Source organism: Pleurodeles waltl, chromosome 11, assembly GCF_031143425.1.
Source record: "Pleurodeles waltl isolate 20211129_DDA chromosome 11, aPleWal1.hap1.20221129, whole genome shotgun sequence".
Lineage (NCBI taxonomy): Eukaryota > Metazoa > Chordata > Amphibia > Caudata > Salamandridae > Pleurodeles > Pleurodeles waltl.
Window position 1 is genome coordinate 98601166 of NC_090450.1, and position 21879 is coordinate 98623044.

At 43.4% G+C, this 21879-nt stretch overlaps 1 protein-coding gene across 1 annotated transcript in view; it reads right to left on the reverse strand.

Moving 5' to 3' along the window:
* Window positions 1–21879, reverse strand: part of SERPINI1 (serpin family I member 1) — a 135541-nt gene that overhangs the window by 13907 nt on the left and 99755 nt on the right. Inside the window, exon 5 of the mRNA XM_069213216.1 lies at window positions 19293–19497. Coding sequence (XP_069069317.1) covers window positions 19293–19497 — 205 coding nt within the window. The remainder of the gene's footprint in view (window positions 1–19292; window positions 19498–21879) is intronic.

Genomic DNA, 21879 nt, shown 5'->3' on the forward strand with positions numbered 1-21879 from the left:
TTGGATTGTGTGACAGATAATGGGTGTAACATGCACACTCTCCCTGGTGCGTCTGACGGCCACTGGCCGTCACCAGGGTAGGCTTAAAAATTCTCCCCACCATCACGGCAGACGTGGAATCGCTTCTGCATCTCTCTCCACCTAGCTGTGACATTAACGTTCATCGGAGAAGAGGCAGCAGCGGGTAAGGCTGCACTTGACTCAGATGGTGAAACAGGCTGAAAACAGCCCACCCAGCTTTCAGGGAGGCATCATTTGAAAGGGGAGTCTCCCCTTTAAAATGGGGGCTTCCTGAAATGGCAGCCATGCTGCAATCCACAGCCGGCAATCCCACTAGACACCAGGAATTATATCTTATTGGGGGATGGGGGTTCCGGCTTTGTGGAAGTGGGCAAGACAACGGTGGGGGTAATTATTATTTTCTTTTGTAAATGTGTGGGGACAATGGGGCAGAATCCGGAAGTGATTTATCAGTCAGCAGAATCCTGTACAAACAGAATTGCTGGAAGATGAGTTGTCGGAGATGACAGTTGTGCTGTCCCTTTGCAAGCACAGTCTTTGCAGCAGGCCAACAGTAGCAGCTTAGACCAACACAGAGAGCAGGTACGTGCAGCGACAAGAACAGATTAAGTGCTCTCTAGGGACCCCCCTAATTTAGATCAGCCTCAAATCCTACCTTCTACTGGCAACGCTGGATGTGAAGTCGATATGGTCAACTTTTTTCCTATTGACTACGTCCATCTCTTTTCGGATGTTGACTTCCTTGAGCTAATTGTGCAGCACACAAATTTGCGTGATGAACAATTTCTGAGGGAGTATGGAGGCACTCTGGGGCCGCGTTTTAGGGCACGCCAGTAAACTCCTACTTCGCTAGAGGAGTTGAAGGTATTTGAGCCCTACTCTCAAATTGGTGTTAGTGAAGAAAACCAATATTGCAGTCCTGTTCTACTCACGTGGTTTGGTAACCCCCATCTTCGCACCGTAGATGAGCAAACATCGTTTTTTGCTATTGCAGTGCATGCTGCATTTCAATGACACTTCTGCTGCATTGCCCAGAGACCATCTAGACCATGACCGGATGTTCAAAATCCAGCCTGTCGTGGAACATTTGTATACTAGAATTCCAGAGATTTATACACCTGAAAAGAATAGTCATTGATGCATCCTTCATCCTGTATAAAGGGCGGCTGCTGTTCAGGCAGTACATTGCAAACAAAAGAGCTCGCTATTGGCATCAAAGTGTACATGCTGTGTGAGCGCATGCTGTGTACAGCTTGAAAGTGTATATAGGCAAGGACTTCACTCAAAAACATGCAGGTTGCCCTCCCATGCTAGGGGGGGGGGGGGGGGGGGGGTCACAGGAAAAATTGAATGTGAGCTTGTTGTCCAGATACTCCTTCACAAAGGTTCTAACCTTTATGTGGACATTTGCTATACAGGAGTAGAGCAGTTCAGTAAGTTCTACAAAGCTGGCACTGTGGCCTGCAGGACAGTTAGTTGTTGTAGCAAAGAATTCCCACAGGAGACTGTTTTGCAAGAAGCTCCTAAAATCCCAAAGCTCTCGGATAGATGTGATGTGTATGCGCTCACTACAATTTATGATGAAAGCACTTACTCCATCACGGTTTAGGGGGTGGGGGGGGTGGGGGGGGGGGGGGAAGGGTATACAATGGCCAAATCTCACTAGTCCACCTGTGTACTTAGTTACAACAAGTACATGGTCAGAGTGGACAAGAACGACCAGGTTGTTCAGCCATTCAACGAGAGTTGTAAAGCTTGCACTTGGTACAAGAAACGGTTTACTCACCCGATCCAGATAGCAACATACAATGCGTAGGTTTTTTATTGTCAGACAACCACAGGAAGACTCATGTCTTTCCCTGACTTTCAGTTGTCTGTGATTGGAAGTCTCACTGTTACAAAGCAGCAGCCTCCACTTCATAAATGTTGGGGGACGAACCAAGGCTGTAGACCGACACTTTGCTGATTGCATTCCCAAAACCCCCAAAAAGGATCAACGTTGTTGTTGTAAAAAAGTTACTTACCTTCAGTAATTATATATCTGGTAGAGACACATTCTAGTTGCAGATTCCTTACCTTAGAATTTTCCCCCAGGCACCAGACTGGATTTGGAGATATTTTCTTCAAGCAACACCCTTGCGTGTCGGTAGGTGGCATCGGTCAACTCCACGGGCGTTGTTGGCGTCTTAGTCGATGTGATTACGTTGGGAGTCGTATATAGACAGCCTCAGCGCAGTGACATCAGTTTCTTTTCACAACTTCACACGCCAAAGCGCAGAGCCGCGAGGAAATTTGGTGCGCCAGAGCTAAGGCCCTGAATGGGGAAGTCCTGTCCCTAGAAATTAGTGCGCAAGCGGGGAGGATGGTTGGGTCAGTAAGGAATCTGCAACTAGAATATGTCTCTACCAGATATATTGTTACCGATGGTAAGTAACTCGTACATCTGATAGAGACTTCTGGTTGCAGATTCCTTACCTTAGAATAGATACCCAAACAATTACATCCTCAGAGGTGGGCTGTGAACCAAGATAACACTAGGACATCCTGCAGGATGCAATGACCAAAGCAGCCGTCCCTACGGACCGGACTGTCCAGGCAGTAATATTTCAAAACCATGTGCAAGGATGCTCACGTGGCTGCCTGACATATCAAGGACAGGAACTCTGCATGCTAAACCTGTGGAAGCAGCAGTTGCTCTGGTTGAATGAGCATGCAAGCCCTCAGGGGGCTGCTTTTTTGCCAAAGCGTAGAACATTTTGATGCAAAGAAGTACCCATCGTGAGATGGTACATTTTTGCACTGCCTTTCCTCGCACCTAAATATCCAACAAAGAGTTGATCGTCCACCCGGAATGCTTTATGAGTGAGAGAACGCCAAAGCTCTCCTTAGATCCAGGCAATGGTGTCTCTCCTCCTCATGAGAAGGATGTGGCGGTGCATAAAAATTAGGCAAAGTGATGGACTGACCTACAAGAGAAGGTGTAACAACTTTGGGAAGGGAGGAAGCCTTAGTACGTAACACCAATTTGTCAGAGTGCACAAACAAAAATGGGGGTTTTAAAGATGGAGCTTGAAGCTCACCGACTGAGAAGAAGTGATGGCAACAGGAAAAACAGTTTTGAAAGTAAGGAGCCGTAAGGGACAATTGTGCATCGGCTCAAAGGACATACACATTAAGTAAGGACAAGATTGAGGTCCCACTGAGGCATGATAAACTGAGTGGGAGGAAACAAATGGGTGATGCACTTAAGGAATCTATTAACAATAGGAGACTTAAAGAGTGAAGGCTGATCAGGCAACCTAAGAAAGGCTGAGATAGCCAATAAATAGCCCTTAAGTGTGCCCAAAGCAGAGCCCTGCTTGGCCAAAGAAAGAATGAACAAAAGAACCTCAGAAAGAGGAGCAGAGAGGGGATCAACAGATTTGTTGGTACACCATGCTACAAACTTATGCCAACGACAGGCGTATACCATTTTGGTGGAGGGCCGTTTGGCTGCCAAGATATCACAGGCTTCAGGTGGAAGGTCAAATGCCGTCAACTGCCGCCGCTCAATCTCCATGCATGAAAGCAGAGATTGGACAGGGTTGGGCGAAGAATCGTCCCATGCTGCTGTGACAGAAGATCCTCACGAAGGAGCAGTCCGAGTGGCTCTGGATACCATGCTCTCCGTGCCCAGTCTGGAGTTACCAAGATAACATGGGCCCAGTCATTCTTGATCTTCTTGAGAACTCTGGGCAGAAGTGGTATAGACAGAAAGGAGGCCAGAGTTCCACTCGAGACTAAAAGCATCTCCAAGCGAGTGATGCCTTGGAAACTCCAACGCGCAAAACAGCTGACACTGCATGTTCTCTGCGGAGGCAAATAGATCTAACCAACACTCTCCTACAGCTGAAAGAGACCTTGCACCACCCCCAGATGGAGAAGCCATTCGTGATCGGCTCTGCATTGACGGCAGAGTTAGACTGCTCTAGCATTGAAAGCCCGCCAGATGTTGAACCACCAAGGTGATGTCCTGATGTGCCAGCCATGTTCAGAGGCGTAACGCCTCCTGACAAAGCGTCCAGGACCCTACTCCGCCCTGTTTGTTGTAGTACCACATGGTGGTAGTGTTGTCACTCGTTCGCACTACTTTTCCTTTGAGAAAGGGAAGAAATGCTTACAACACAAGCCTGATCGCCCTGCGCTCCAGAAGACTGATATGGAGCCCTGACTAGAGGAGTCTGATCTTCGCCTCTCCCATGTGGCCACCCCATCCCAGAAGTGACGCGTCCATCAAGATGGATAGAACTGGTTGGAGAAGGGAGAGGGATCTGCCGTTGACCCAATGTCGATTTGAAAGCCACCAGTGCAGAGATTTCCCTGTTGCTGCGCCCACTGGAACTTCAGGTCCCACTGCATAGCCCTCATACGCCATCTAGCATGTGTCACTAGCAGGATGCAGGAGGCCAGGAGGCCCAGCAGCCTCAGTCAGTCTCACTGAAACCCAAGATAGAGGCTAAAAGATCGGAATCATAGCTTGAATATCCTGGACTCACTTTTCAGGACGATGTCCAGAGCAACTCTGATGAAAGGAAGGTTCTGAGAGGGAGTCAGGTGTGACTTTGGCACGTTTATATTGAACCCCAGCATGTGCAAGAAGTTCGCCGTAGTCTGAAGGTGGGAGACTAGTTTTTAGGGGGAGTCTGTCTTCAACAGCCATTCATCGAGGTTGGGGGGGGGGGGGGGGGGGGGGAAGACTGAAACGCCCAACCTGCGCAGATGAGCTGCAACCACCGCCATCACTTTCATGAACACCCGAGGGACGCTGGTAAGGCCGAAGGGAAGCACGGTAAATTGAAAGTGCTCGTGACCTACCACGGCATCGTAGGCAACATCTGATGGCAGGCAGGATTGAAATATGGAAATAAGCGTCCTGCATTTCCAACGCTTGCCAATCCAGTCTCCTGGGTCCAAGGCAGATAGGGTCCTGAGCCAGGGTGAGCATTCTGAATTTCCCCTTCTTGAGGAAGAGATTGAGGGCCCGAAGGTCTAGGATAGGACAACCACAACCTACTTCCGGCCGCAGGGACCCTCTCTATGGCTCCCTTGGCCATGGGAGCTGTGACTTTCTGGCGGAGAAGTGTCAAATGATCCTCCAGGAAAACGGCTGAATGACTGAGGCATGGCTGATGGGGCAGATTTGAAGGGGAGGGAGTAGCACTTTTTCCCCATTTTTTTCTTTTTTTTAAAAAGAACTCAGAATTTTGTGGTATTCTGCCTATTTTCTCGGTCCCCTCCAGGGGAGTCCACAAACCCTGCGCACCTTTTCAATCCCCAGGATGTTGGGGAAAAAAATTATATATATATATATATACACATGCAAATTTGGCATGGATATTTGTGTGGAAAAATGGTTATGGTGACCAAAGCACGAACTACCCCAAATTGACCAAAAAAAAAAAAAGAGCTCGGCACTGGGTGGGGAAAGGCCCAGCAGCTAAGGGGTTCCAATGGGGTACAACAACAGAAAACAGAGTGCCCTCTGAGCAACATTCTGTCAGGTGACCTTTGACTAGGACCCATACTCTAATCCTTTAATGCAGAGGTTTCAGAGACTGCACCAAAAAAAATAACAGTTACCTGCCCAAGCTAACCCATAACCTCAAAATAAACAAACCAACAAAATAAATAAATATGCCTGTCCTACGCGACAACCTGAGACTATTCCCAGAAATCAAGTTTTCAAAACAGGACTCGACTACTTTGTACTAATCTTTGCACTAATCTGCACAGAAGATCTATTGAAGCTTGGTTGGGACGCTTCTGCTGTGGGCGAAGGGAAGGCACCCACTGAATTCCACAATTGTCCAATTCAGAGTGCAGAAAGGAGGCTAAAGAGCTCACATTCTGAAGCAACCTCAGACTTGGGTTTAAGAACTATCAAGAAGTTAAGTGACATCATAGCTCTGAGCCACATGCAAAATGTGATGGTGATCCTGCACTGGAAGTATTTCAAAATGACACACCCAAAAGTCACAATCACAACAGGTCCCGTTAAATCAGACAAGGAACCCGGTTAATTGAGCTATGTATCTTTGCACTTTATTTCAGGGGGCTCCAACGACTGAGGCAATCTTTATGAATAGTTCACAAATTTCTATCAACTTGGCAATGGAATTGCAAGCCTCCAAGAGTCACGTGAAGAAGGTGCAGGAATTACTGCAGAAATATTGATTATCGGATGATGTTCACAACAAACATGCAATCCCAGTTACTTCCAACCCCCATAATTGTTGGGACCATTCCCAGAAAAAATGGTGAATATTTTGGGACATTGGTAATGGGGGTCTAAATAGTCAAAGCAGTTGTAGCTAATTCCACTTCATAGATAACTTAAGCTTAACATCTCATTCTTGGCTACTGCCATGATCATACATTAGGGGTGGGTGACAATCCACTCCGTTTTGTCTGAGGACTACTTTAAAGTAGTCAAAAGTCGGCCCTAGTCAGACAGGCAGTGCGCGCAAAAAAAAAAAAAAAAAACACACATTACTTAAATTCTGTATCACAATATCAAAATAAAGTGAATTTGAAGATCTATGTTGCCGTTTGTATTCTCCATCATAAGTTTAACTAGTGGGAATGAGGAGGGTCTGGGATAGACATGCCATGACGTATGGGAGTAACAAATAACTTCAAAGTTGGAGATTTCACAAAAAAAAATTATCGCCCATATCCACCATGGAGACACTAGTAAAGATTCCGCAAAACGTTTTAATAACCGATTAAAGAGTAGATTAAGAGATTCTACTAAATTTCATTTGGAAATGTGGTACCTTCACAGTGAAAAATTCCAAGCGGAAGGAAAAAATATAAACAAATGTTAAATGTGAACATTGCACAATTCTATGCGACATACTCATGCAGGTCTTTCACCAAATTGGTACTAAATATTCACCACCAGAACTATTTCAGAAATTCGTTGATTTAAGAACATCTCTTGGATATATGCAAGATGCCCAATAAGTCAAATCGTCACAAAACATGAAGGAAAGTCAGCAAAGAAGATTTTTGACTTTTTACTGTATGACTCAGTGAAACAGGCATTTTTTTTTTATTTTAAATCTATCTTCGTCCTTGCCAGGTGAAAATCATTCATGTAAAGAGATAGCAGAATTTTGAGGGTATCAAGAATTGTTACTACAAAGAGATTTTATTGCTTCACCCAATCCACTTGTAAATACATTTTAAACTGCTGCCAGCATGGACACCTTGGATCATCCACGAGTAGATGTAGATCTCATTTGTGCACCCACTTCAGGTGCTACAAAGGGCTCAGTGGTTCTCCACTGCAACAGCCAGACTAGTTCTGCAAGCCTGAAGCAAGTTCCACCAAATACAAGCAATTAATCTTAAAAACGTGATTTATAGCAGGCCACAGTACTCTCATGAACCATAGTCATACTTTTCAATATTAAAATTAAGAAAGACTGCTAATGTGCCCCTTTCCTGCCTGCATTTGCCATACTTCCTACCATGAACGCAACTGCCAGCCAGAGAAACAGAAGTGCTACCACTCGACATATACCAAGCTAACAAACTAGACCACAATCCTGAGGTACTCAAACAGATGCAAGAGATATGGTTGTAAAAAGTGGCACAGGGACAGAACTACAGGGAGCAGTTAAGAGTAGTTAACTCTTAACCCCTTCTGTGCCGCAGACGTAATGGTTACGTCCCGCGGCACAGTACTCCTGTTCCGAGGACGTAACCATTACGTCCTGGGCACTGAGCTCCGAGGGAGCGCTAGCGCTCCCTCTGTGGGCTTTCTCCCCCCACCCCCCCCCCCCCAGGCAGGGATGGAAGGGGAAGCCCTTCCCCACCACTCCCCCACCCCCCTGTAATGACATAAGCGTGAAGTCGCACGCTGAAATCAGTACAGGGTGCCGGTCGCACTAGAAGCCATTTGCTTCCAGTGCGAGTAGAGAGAAACAGATAAGTTTCTCCTCCGGCGAGTGGGGTGTTTGGAACAAAGAGGCACCGGGGGAAAGGAAAGGCTTTTCCTTTCCCCCGGTGTCTCTAAGCATTCCTGCTGCCCGATCGCATTGCGATCGGGCAGCAGGAATGCCCACTAGATGCCAGGGATTTTTTTTCTCCTGTATATTTGTAATGTTTTGCGTCGGGGAGCGGCCTCTTAGGCAAGGGTCGCTCCCTTTTGGGGGCATGTTTGTTGTGGCCATTTCTGCCCCCCTATTATTTTTAAGGCTTATCTGCCCCCAAGGGGGGCAGAAACCACTAGAACGCCAGGGATTTTTTTGTGTATGCTTATTTATATGGGGGGGTGTCTGTCCCCTTGGGCAAGGGGCGCCCCCCCCCCCCCAAGGGGGGTATTGAACTGTTGGCTATTTCTGCCACCCTTGGGGGGCAGAAGCCACTTAGACACCATGGATAGTGTGTGTGTTAGGGGATAGGGGGGCAGCCCCTTGGGCAAGGGTCGCTCCCCATGGGGACACTACTAAATGTATTTTCTGCCCTCCTTAGGGCAGATAGGCCTATGTTTTAGTAGGCCCAATCTGCCCTTTGGGGGCACGTGTACCAAGGCCATTTCTGCCCCCAAGTGGGGCAGAAACCACTAGAACGCCAGGGATTTTTTTTTTATGTTTATTTATGTGGGGGGGCATCCCCTTGGGCAAGGGGGGGCATTGAGCTATTGCCCACTTTTGCCCCCCTTGGGGGCAGATGGGCCTATTTTTTTTAGGCCCATCTTCCCCCAAGGAGGGGCAGAAGCCACTTAGGCACCAGGGGTAGTTAGTGTGTGTTTTTTTTTGGGGGGGTTGGCCCCTTGGGCAAGGGTCGCTCCCCATGGGGACACACTACTAAATGTATTATCTGCCCTCCTTGGGGCAGATCGGCCTATTTTTTAGTAGGCCCATCTGCCCTTACGGCAGAATCTACTTAGGCACCAATTTCTAAATGCTTGATGGTTGGGTGTTTGTCAATTGACGAAGTATTAGCAATTGTGATTTAAAAAAATAAAAATTGTTCTAGTTCAAAGCTTTTGCTTTTTTTGCTGTGGCTCCTTGCAGTTTTGACCTGGTTGACCTGCGGTATTGCATAGTTGCTTGTTTTAGGTAAGTAAAAACAATTTACTCCGAAGGAGTATTGTTGCCATGCATGAATGACGTTTGTAGGTGGTGTACTAAATGCAGGTTTGTGTGTGAAATTGTCCTTCGATTTGTGCACAATCCTATCTGTGTTGTCTTATTTCTAATTTGCTTTTCTTTCTTACCTTTTAGTGGGATATCATTGGTGATTGCTCTGTCTGTGCAGAGTAGTTGCTGGTGAGTCAAGCTTTTTCAGGCAAGTGAGCGGTATAGTTGAGTTTATAACTCTTACTAATAAAGCTACACTTTATTACTTATCTTACACAGTGCTGGTTGTTGGTGGTGCATTTGTCCAGTTCATTTTCTTAGGAAAGATCATGGCTAGCCACAGGATGACCGCTCAGCAGGTGGTTGGTATGCTTTTTGAGTCATTGTCTGACGGACTCTGCATCTGAGGCAGAGGAGGAAGTGAGAGATTCTGGCAGTGAAGTTTGTCGCAGAGTAATCTTCTGATGAGGAAGCCACACTCCGTGCAGATGAAGGGCCTGTTTTAGAGGAGGATACTGATGTGCCATTAGTGCAGCAACCTGGGGCTGAAAGGTTTCCCGTTAGACCTGAACTCTGGGTTGCCCCAAACTCGGAGCAGCCAGAGTTGCCTGCCTTTACTGGTCCCCCAGGGTGTAGAGCCAATACAGAGAACTTTTTGCCTGTCAATTTCTTTGAGTTATTTGTGGATGTGTTTTTGGAAGAGATTGTTAAGCAGACTAATTTGTATGCGGAGCAGTATTTGAGGGACAACACTGCTAGACTTAGGCCACACTCTAAAGCTACCCAGTGGATTCCCACAAATTTGGAGGAGATGAAAAGGTTTTGGGGCTTGACTCTTGATGAGGTTGATCAGGAAACGGTCACTGGCTTCTTATTGGCCCCTTGATGGCAACAGCTATATTTCCTGCAACCATGAGTCTTAATCGGTATTTGCTTCTTAGGATGCTTCATTTTGTTGACAATGCATTAGCCCTGCCCCCAAGATCACCCTGATTGACCGTCTTTTTAAGATTAGGCCTGTCCTTGATCATTTTGTAGATCAGCTTTCAGAGATCTATGTTCCAGGCAAAGAAATAGCTGTGGACGAGTCTTTGGTCCTCTTCAAGGGTCGTTTGGTTTTTAGGCAGTACATTCCTAGCAAGAGGGCACGATATGGAATTCAATTGTTTATGCTGTCTGAAAGTAGTACAGGATGTGTATAGTTTCCTTGTCTACACTGGTAGGGATTCCAGTATTGACCCCCTGGTTGTCCTCCCACCTTTGGAGTTAGAGAAAATTGTGTGGGAACTTGGTAGACGATTGTTCAACAAAGGTCACCATTTGTATGTAGATAACTTCTACAATGGAGTGCAGTTCAAGGAATTGTTTAGAGTGGACACTGTTGCTTGTGGCACAATTTGTTGTAACCGGAAAGGCTATCTAAGGGAGCTTGTCTGTAAAAAATTTGAGGGGACAGTGCAGTGGCTTGCGGAATGATGAGCTGCTAGCTTTGAAATTTTCAGACAGGGGTATGTCTACATGCTAAGTAACATCCATGAGCGTACTCTCCCCCCCCCCCCCCCCCCCCCCCCCCCGGTGATTGTTTGGGGCCAGGTTGCTGAAGTGTGCAAACTTGGGTGCATTTTAGATTATAAGCACATGAGGTGTAGATAGAGTTGATCAGAGGTTGGAACCTTATACTGCTATTCACGAGTCTTATGTTTGGTATAAGAAGTTAGCAATTCACTTCTCCCACTTAGCAACTTTTAATGCTTTTATTGTGTTTAAGGATAGGTCTCCAGAGTCAAAGATGACATTTGTGAAATTTCAGGAGTTAGTGATAGAGAGCCTTATTGTGGTGGAACAGGCCAGAGTTCCTAGAGAAGCAGTGGTGGAGGATGTTGCTAGATTGAAAGATCGCCACTTTGCTGAGCACATTCCTCCCACACCCAAAAAAGACTTTCCAGCTAAGAAATGTAGAGTTGGTTTTCGAAGAGGTATCCGGAGGGAGACTCAATTGCACTGCCCAGCTTGTCCTTCAAAGCCTGGGCTGTGTGTGGGTGGTTGTTTCAAGAATTATTACCACACCCAGAGGAATTACTGGGAACAACCATGTGTGTAAACTGCCTGTTTTGTATTTTCATGTGTTCGGTTTCATGGTTGGCATTTGTCATGTACTTAGAGCTTTTGTGTTTGTAGTTTTGTAATTATTTCTAATTAGTTAGTGGTTTCTTTGTTTAAAAAAAAAAAAAGTGATGCCATGGTGTATGGAGTGGCGCTTGGCTGACTGTACATATTGACTTGCTGTTGGCTCAGCAACACACTGCCAGCCAAACGCCAGTCCACACACTCCCATCAGCTGGTGTGATTGCTGTATCAGGCATGTGGGTGTATGTAAGTGATGGGCCCTTGAGTGGCACTGTGTCGATGCGAGTGTTGTAATGTGCTGGGCCCGTGGCTGGCGGCGTGAATGGTCTTGTGCATGTCATGTATGAAAGGTGTGTGAATGGACTGTAAAGCGGTTGGTGCCTTGCCGTGGCTTTACAGCTCACGAGCTGCGTCATTGGTTCAGTTTTTTGGCCTTTGTTATTAACCGTGCATTTCATTTTTGTGAAATCTATTGTTAATAAAATTTGATCTACTGAACCATCACTCACCCTCGTGGAAAATCCAACCAGTATGTGTGGTAAAAATGACAAAACATGCTCCGCTGCAATCAGGCGCCGCAGCACACCTGTGACACACTAGGTGTCTTGGGTGGGACCCCGATGATGAAGCATGGCAACAACTTGGTTGGTGGTTGAGGGGTCTTTTTTACATAACCTAAATGCGTTTTTTTCCACAATTTTAGTGTTTGGAACATCACATAAGTATGCGGACACACCAAAATGATCTATTGCAAAACTGTGGGGGGGGTGTTGAGGGGAGGGGGGTAAGAGGGCACTTATGTTTTGGGTCCCGGGTGCGACGTTCATCTAGGGAAACCTACCAAACCCATACATGTTTTAAAAATTGACACCCAAGGAGGTGTGGCTTGCCTGGATCCCCCAACATTTTCTTACCCAGACTCCTTGGCAAACTTCAAAATTTTCATTAAAAAAAAAATAATCATATTCCTCACTTTTATTTGTAGGATCACCGCTGCTGCACAAATTTCCTACCACCCAGCGTTCCCCTCAGTCCCCCAAGTAAAATTATACCTCACTTGCATGGGTCCCCAAAGCAGAGTCAGCCTAAAAGATGTATAAAAGAAAAATATGTGCTTATCAACTTGCTGTGCTATCCACTCAATCTCTACAAGTTTTTGGCCTTTTTCTGTTGCAGGTACCTGGCCCACCCACACAAGTGAGGTACCATTTTTAATCGGGAGACTTGGGGGAACGCTGGAAGAAAATTTGTGGCTCCTTTCAGATTCCAGTACCCGTCACCGAAATGAGGAAAAAGTGTTTTTTTTGGCCAGATTGAGGTTTGCAAAGGATTCTGGGTAACAGAACCTGGTCAGAGCCCCACAAGTCACCCCATCTTGGACTCCCCTAGGTGTCTAGTTTTCAAAAATGGGCTTGTTTGCTAGGTTTCCCCAGGTGCCGGCTGAGCTACAGGCCAAAATCCACAGCTAGGCACTTTGCAAAAAACTGCTCTGTTTTCTTTGTGAAAATGTGATGTGTCCACGTTGTGTTTTGGGGCAGTTCCTGTCGCAGGCGCTAGGCCTATCCACACAAGTGAGGTACCATTTTTATCAGGAGACATGGGAGAAGACAGAATAGCAAAACAAGTGTTATTGCCCCTTGTTTTTCTCAACATTTTTCCCTTCCAAATGTAAGACTGTGTAAAAAACACATCTATTTGAGAAATGCCCTGTAATTCTCATGTCAGTATGGGCACCCCAGAATTCAGAGATATGCAAATAACCACTGCTTCTCAACACCTTATCTTGTGGCCAATTTGGAAATACAAAGGCTTTCTTGATAACTATATTTCACTTTTTATATTTCAGCAAATTGCTGTATACCCAGTATAGAATAAAAATCCATTGCAAGGTGCAGCTCATTTATTGGGTCTGGGTACCTACGGTTCTTGATGTACCTATAAGCCCTGTATATCCCCGCAACCAGAAGAGTCCAGCTGACGTAACCGTAGTGCTTTCAAAAATCGGTCATCGCAGGAAAAAGTTAGAGTAAAACGTGGATAAAAATGGCTGTTTTTTTAATCTCAATTTCAGTATTTTTTGTTTCAGCTGTTATTTTCTGTATGAAACACTTGTAGGATCTACACAAATGACCCCTTGATGAATTCAGAAATGTTTAGCTTTCTGGGATCCAGCATTGTTTTGTCACCCATTTCTGTCACTAACTGGAAGGAGGCTGAAAGCAAAAAAAATAAAATAAAAAAAATATATAGTAAAAATGGGGTATGTCCCAGTAAAATGTCAAAATTGTGTTGAAAAATGGGCTTTTCTAATTCAAGTCTGCCTGTTCCCGAAAGCTGGGAAGATGGTGATCTTACTACTGCAAACCCTTTGTTGCCATTTTCAGGGAAAAAACCATGAGCCTTCTTCTGCAGCCCTTTTTTCCCCATTTTTAAAAAAAAAAAAACGAATTTTTCACTGTATTTTGGCTAATTTCTTGGTCTCCTTCAGGGGAACCAGTCTGGGTACCACTAGAATCCCTAGGATGTTGGGGGGAAAAAAGGACGCAAATTTGGTGTGGGTAGCTTCTGTGAACAAAAAGTTATGAGGGCCTAAGCGCGAACTGCCCCAAATAGCCAGAAAAAGGCTCAGCACAGGAGGGGAAAAGGCCTGGCAGCGAAAGTGGTTAACATCAGTAGCTGCACCAAGCACCGAGTACCTTTAGGCCACTACAGAAGAAAATAGAACGCAAAACTAGGACGGCTAAATCGAGTATATAGCATAAAGGTGGCACCCAGAAATCATGCACAAAAAAAATAAAATAAAAATAGGCCGTGGTGGAACAGCTTATGGCCACATGGGATGAAAAGTAAAAACCTGCAATCTCAGGTGACAGGACACTACTCAAACGGGGCAGAACACCTACCCACCAATTTCCCCTACCTAGGGAGCAGAAAACCTAGGAAGAATCTGACAGGAAAAGAAAGGAATATAAATTGTCAGCTTAAGATAAAACATGTGGTTGAACCCTCACAGCACAGTCTGTTGCCCCACTTGGACACTAAACATTGGCTCTCTAGTTTCTCATTAGATCGATTATAAATCTGAGTGTCATTATCTATCGAGAGTTCGTGTTGATAGGTTGTACATGGACCAGTGCTTTCACTGATTTCCAGCGTCTTTCAATAGCCTTGCTTTTATTTGGATAGGACCTATTTTGACACCTACCTCTGATGGACCTGGTTTACACAGTAAATGAAGGGAAAACAAAATAACTTGTGGGTGCTGGCTTTAGGTCGAGGCAAACAAGACTCCAAGAGACATCGCCCCATTTTTGGACATTCTACCATGAAATGTAAAGGTTAAAGAACGAAAACCATGGACTTGCTATGCTCTGCCATCTCAGGAAAACATTATCCTACATCCATATTGTAAGCTGGTCTTGGGGATTTTAATCATGATACTTGTCCAAACGACAAAGATTTCAACTGCTGAACGCATGCAGTATTCACTTGAGACTAACGGATCTTAAGCTGGTTTTAGCAGCAATGCATCTTAAAAATCTGGGCTGCCCATGATATAATGGTAGGAAATACGACGTAGCTGAGCTGCCTTTTCAAAAGACAAATCCCTTTTTTTTCTTCCCTCTGAAAAGGTACATATAGGTCATTTTGATGCCATTCTCCACACTGAAATACAACAGCAACTCCGAAACAGCAATTGTGCTATAAACTGGTATTACCATACTGTAGATATTTTTCAGTAGTTGCAAATTTCCAGACCACCAATTCATTTTATTAGACTATGACAGAAGGAAAATGGGAACAACTGAACTTAAAAAAAAAAAAAAAAAAAAAAAAAAAAAAAAAAAGGTGTGAAACCTCCAAATTGAAAAAACTGTATTCTCATATCAAGCATTCAACATTGCTGCTGAAAGTCAGTGTAGTGGGCTCCCGATTAATGCAATACGGTGCCTATTAGATCTTTCAAGGCTTCTAAGTGATTATAGGACATTTTTTAGGGCCACAAAATCTTGATCTCTCCTGTCGAAAAATGACAAGTGCATTCCACTGATGGCACTTTATCGTACAGCCCGGCGATTCAATTCAAATCATTGGCAGGTCACTAATATCAGCTGAGAATGCACTATTCTTTCAGATTGACCCTCCTAATCCTTCTGACATACTGGAAACAGTTATTTAGAAAGCGCACTTTTCACATCAACTGGGTGAGGTTTGATATAAAAATGGATTCAAAGTCTACTGGAAAACCAACACTGCTATGGCTGTAAGGTAAGTCTTAGAAATCCACACATCTTTCCGTTTTCTTAATAGTTTATTCATTAGTAGTTGTTATAAAATGTCATGGGATTCGAGATATGTAGGTAACACCCTTTGTTTTATTGCGGGATGCTGTGGTTAAAGTCAGTTAGACTTGTAAAGGCTTAAACAGCTTGAATAAAGAAGTCTTATTTTTTGTCGGTACAAAAGAGACAACAAATTTGAGGCTATGCAGAGACAACTGGAGTTAACACTAATTTTATAAATGTTAATGTTTATTTTATAAATGTTAAATCTAAATGCTGTGAAAAGACTTTGGAAACCAGGATCTTTACAAAAGGGGACCTAAAATGGACTTTACCTGCCCGTTACTTAAAAAAACAAAACAATCACAAATGGATAAGAGCCTTTTGGATATCAATTGCCTGTTACCACTTCAGAGGGTGCAGTTTTAAAAAAAAATTTTTAACATGTGATAGCCCACTTATGATACCGTTTTCTAGCAGAAACTTCACACAGTACGACTGTGTGGGCAGAGACTGTTCAATAAATCACTGATTTCTTTTGTGCATGTAAACAAGAACATTAGTTTCGAAAATTAAGGAGTAAGATTTGGTTATATACTATTTTCAGATGAAATACCCGAGTCTGATATGTCACCATCCCAAGCGGGCCAATAACCACACTAAGTATTTGCTGTACTGCAGCATCATCACTGCTGGGCCAAATAAGAGCTTCTTGTTATGCTCTAGGATAGGAATTACCTTCTTTCAGGTTACTCTCTGTGCGAGGGCTACATGGACATATTAAATGCATAAGAATGTGTTGCCCAATACTTCGAAACCTATACACAAACATGTGCAGGGCTACGTCATACTTTGGCTACAAATGTTGCAGCTCAGCTAAACATGGATTTGTTAAGCTACAAGTCCTGAATCTTGCTGCACACCCTTGCATCAGCACCATTCCCACAGAATTCCTTGTTGATCTGCCTCAACCCAGTCCTGGAAATGCTTTTTATCCTCATGAAGATGGCACGTTATTGTTTGTCAAAATTACCAATAAATAACGAGGTGGCTTTAGTGTTCGATATTCATTTTCCTGGAACACGAACTACATATAAAAACTGAGATCTCGTATCGAATAAACGTTTGTTCCTAAGAAGGCTCTTTTCTAGGTTCTGGTATGGCTTGAAAAGGTCTGGCCATCTAGTACATTCACAGAAAGCGGGAGAAACCGAGTTATCCGATTCTTGAGATGTATTTGCATAGTTTCATATATTATACATGACAACATATAGGCACTGCTTCCATCAAATTGGCACAAAGGTGAATTTATAGGATGGTCCTTTTGCCTTGTACAGCCAACACATAGGACTATAAACCTTGAGAAGGCCAGTACAGTCTTATTTTGTTGAGCATGATTTAACAAACCCATTGCATTTACAGCAGAGATTGTGACTGGCCAAAGAGACAATGCAACAAACTAAATGGCATCATTATTCATCACCTGAATGAGGTGGATGATCATCGGATGTTACCTACCCGCTTTCTTCCTTCCCTCCCATTCTAAAGCATTCAAAGGGGACCTACTCAGGACGGAGCTCCGGATTACTTGTATTTCCAGAGCACTGCAGGTTTAGTAGATGCTAAATGTGAAGTGTGGGACTGCAATTTATATTGTTGATTGGTTTGTACGTGCTGGTGTCCTCATGGCGTACAGAGATCTTGCAACACATGCAAATAACGTATTTCAATCTACAGTGGAATGCTAGCTCAGAAAACACTCAATATTCCAAAAAATCCTGCATGAAAAACTGACACCAACTTAAAACTTCCAAATTGTCGAGTCATTTTCTTTTAAATTGATTTTTCCTTCCTTTCCATCCTCTGCATGCCCCCCCTCTCATAGGCCAGCCTAATCTAAGTCACAAGCATGTTTGCCTTAATCAATATATCAATGCAAACTGCCCACACCTCGTTTCAAAGATTACAATCTAAGAATACACAATCTTCTGTAGCCCATCTATTAATACGGACACCAACGCAGATATGGGTTGATAAGATCAAAGTCCATCTTAGCATCTGGGTTGATATTAACAATTAACATTTCCGCAAATGTCTCCACCATTTCTCCTTTTAACCTATGTATGCTCAGGACACTAAACTTTAAACAAAATATCACAAACCGGACAAGGCAGTGCAGTAACAAGCTAAGTGGACTATGATCATATGAAATACCATAAAAAGGTCTGTGCAGCTATTGAAAGCTGTCAACGTATCAAACCATAAACAGAGCTTGCCTCTCATCTTCATCCATCACACTGCTAAGCCCTGCGTCCCATTATTATAACTGCAGCTCAGTGGTCATCATACACAAGACGGAAACACTTCCTACATAGTATAGCATGCTACCCAAGGGGTAGTAAGCTCTATACAAATGTTGCAATACAATACACTTAACTGCATTACGTTTACTTGTACAGCACACAATACACAATCCTTTCTTTTTAGGTTTAACTAAAACCTGTGGTTCACCAACCCCCCCCCCCCCCCCCAACCCCCCTCCAGAGCCCTCTTGCTCTACTCACGAGGGGCTGATTTCTTTTGGACTCGGATAGTTATTGCCCTTATACTTTAGCTGGATTTTCCCCAAATGCTTTACTTATTTAGAGATTTGACCCAAAAGAATTACTCTTGATTGAGCTTCTGACATGCTGACTGTTTCCCTTCCAACTTCCCTTTTTCAAATTTTGGTTAGCCTTATTTTGTCCCAGACAACCTTTTGCCAAATTATTTTGCCAGGTTAACCCAATAAGTAGGGTTTCCCTTGGTCCCAATTAGTAAGCTTAGATGACTTTAGAATTGCCTTTATACAGCCTCTGGTATTCAAACCGCAAATTGTATTGTTAATGTTTTGAATGGTTATCATTGAATGTTTGGTTAATGTTATCTTGCCTAAACTTCTTTCGTCGTTTTGGTCGGCCCATGGTGATTTGGTACCTTTATGGTTTTGTCTTAAGGCCCATTTACATGGTTGTGAGGATTTGCCTATAATAAAACTTGTAACCCTTCCCAGCCTCGAGTTTTCCGGATGTGACCAAATTGGCCATACTGTAAATTGGATTTGTTGTTGAAAAGTTAGAAGCCTAACTTGCTTTACCCTCAGCTGGTTGCAAAGATTCATGGACCTTGCCCGAAGCATACCTAAGAAATGCATTAACGGGTGTCCCGTCTGATTATTACTAATTTGAGTAATATCTGAATAGACTGTAGGATCGTGTACAGCAGATGTAGCTACACTCAAAGACTCTACCCTTGCTGGGTGAGAAACTTGAATAGGCGGGGTTACAGGCATGTGAAAGAAGGCAGATTAAACTTTATTTCCATAGCGGGGTTTTAAAAGTTATTGAACAAAGCACACTTCTAACAATACTGTGCTCTTTAAAAAATTATAATAATCTCAGTAAAGGAGTAATACTTAAGTCTTATATTTGTCTAACATTAAAACAGTCTTAGGGCCTGATTTAAAGTTTGGTGGATAGGTTACTCCGTGGCAAATGTGACGATATCCCATCCGCCATATTATGATCCATAATCTATTACGAGATCATAATACGGCGGTCCGGATATCCCTCATGTTTGTGACAAGTAACCCCCTCCGCCAAACTCTAAATCAGGTCCTTAATTGCCAAAGAAAGCCCAAAGGAGTACAAAAGCTTGCTTTCAAAAGGCAGGTTTGAAACAATAAAATTACCTTGGCAGATAAACTTCCACTTTTTGTTTCTTTACCGAGCTGGCCCATTCTCGAATATGTGTCCCTTTAATAAGTGGCTCTAACTTGGCCAATGGCACTTCCTGCCTTGAAAGGATGATCATCATACTCATTTTATCACCTTCATACGGGATATCCAGAACTTGAAAAGTTCCTCCTGCATCATTGGATCCATCACTGAATTCCCCTGAAACAAGATTAATGAATACCTTAACATAGTATCATTTGCATCAAGAGATAATCTGTCTCATCCCTCAATTTACCAATTTTTCATTTGTCTTGTCGCTCCTTTCTTTAATCTAAAGAGTTAAGAAGATATATATCTTTTCAATAAACAAACTGCAAAGTCTCCATTTTTAATAACAAATTAAGTGGAAACGCATTTCAATAACCATTCAAAGAAAGCTTCTTCAGAAGAAATTACACTAGTTTTAGCAACACACATTTGATTAAACTTCAGTAGTCAATACAAAGCAATCCATTTAAACAACCATGTATTTGCGAGCTCAAACTTTGCACCAGAAATGTACCTACTGTAAACACAAAATCCACAGAAAAAAAGTTAGGCAGTCAACCGCTTTTGCCCTCTTGTACATAAAAGCTCTTGCTGGAATGCAGTTAAGTATATATATATATCTTTCTCCATTTTAAAACAGTGGACAATCGTCCTAAATAAATAATGTTTATCTGCACCTGTAGGCTTGAAATTGAAGGATTGTAACTTGTGAAATTCGACTAAGGAAAAAAAAAAACAAAAAAACAAAAAAAAAACTACAGCTTCTACACAGTAGGTAAATAATTAACAAAGAAATTGGTGATGGAGAAAGGAGGTAAATTGTAAGCATTGTTAAATTTAAATTAATTCCAAACGTCAACCTAAATTAATTGTGCCATAATTTGAGGAATTTAGTATCGATCTCTTTCCATCTCTCTAAATTTCACAGAAGGAAACAAAAAAGTTAAAGTGAAGGTACAGTTAAGTTCAAAAGTTAGATAAATACCATTTTAAACTTTAAAAGAAACAACAAAAAAGTGAAACTCACAAGTTTGCACCATGCACTGCATATGACCACATTACATCACTCATGTCATGCTCTACTACATAATTTATGACATCACGGATTACAACATCCAAGCTAATTTTGTACACAAAACTCTATATAAAAGAGTATGGTATTAGAGGTCTGATAGAAAGTACAAAATAGATCACAATAATGTGAAGCATCATTGATGCCATCACACACAAACTAGCCTTGGGAGGCTAAAGCTTAGAATATGGGAAATATTGACCATACACTTCTTTGGTAGCCTAGTTCATATTAACCATCAACCACAGACAGATAGTTAACCCCCTACTGCGCACCCTGTTCAATCTGTATACAACTGTTGAGAGAAAATGAGACATGCAGCACCCTCCTCCAGCCACTATTGGCCCCAGGGAGGACCCTAGCGGCCTTTTTGTTTGCCTAAAAGGGGAGGACGACCGTGCAGCGTCCCTTCTCAAGCCACTACTGTCTCCAGGGACTCAATCCCCCGGGGTCAAAAAAATATGTTATATATATATATATTATGTGGGGGGTGGGGGCGGGTTAGGCACCCCACCCCCAGCCAAAATGGGAACCTGGGGCCTTCTCATTTCAATTTCTAAACATACTTTTCATTCATAATTTACACAACACTTTCAAATTATTATAAATATAGCACCTCCATACACAGTGTATTTAACTTGGTCCCCTTAATTAAAATGGTGGCCCCTGGGGAGAGGGGCCCCTCTATCCTCCCTGGGGCTTATTAGGCTGGCATGCTGCCCTTAAGTACTATGTGCGCCGATAATAAACTCCCCACAGGAAGGAAAACAAAAAACAGGCCCTGGCTGATCCTGGAGGCATTTCTTGGAAAGGTGCAGGAGCCCTCCGTTGTCAGCTGGGCCAATCCCATGTGATTTGTGTATAAACCGCAGGCAAAAAGTCAGGCAAAGTCCTCTTCTTTAAAGATGTTTTCTTCATAGGTCCAGGACTGTTCTAATGTGGCGATGGTGAGTTGCCATTCTTATCCTGTGCAATAGCCAGTTCCTAGAAGATTTTCTCCCCAGTCATAACTAACAAATCTTCCACCTTCTTTTACACCATTTCTTCTTGGTATAATTCGAATCTTCCCATAGGCTTTAACACAATATTGTCTCAACCATCCTCCATCTAATGGACCTCCGTCCTTCCTCTATTTAGATGTGTCCTCCCCTGTGCCAAGGGAAAAACTGTTTTCCTGCCTGCTGAGGTTTGAGCCTGAAAGTCTGGTAGAGCTCTGGGAACGAGGGGAAGCAATTACTGGTATTTCAGCATCTCAAAGTGAAAGGAAGATCTGTCAATGCTACACTTTATTCTGCCAACTCCTAATGTTCCCCTTCCTAATCTCTGCTGAAAACGTGTTAACTCAACTTTAAGATGGCTTGGCCTCTGGTCCCCGGAACGCTGGGTGTTGTCAGGTGAACACTGCCGAAGGCGGCACCTACATTTTGACAGTTACTTTACCACTAAAAGATATCAAAATTCTATTTTCACAATAGCTTTCG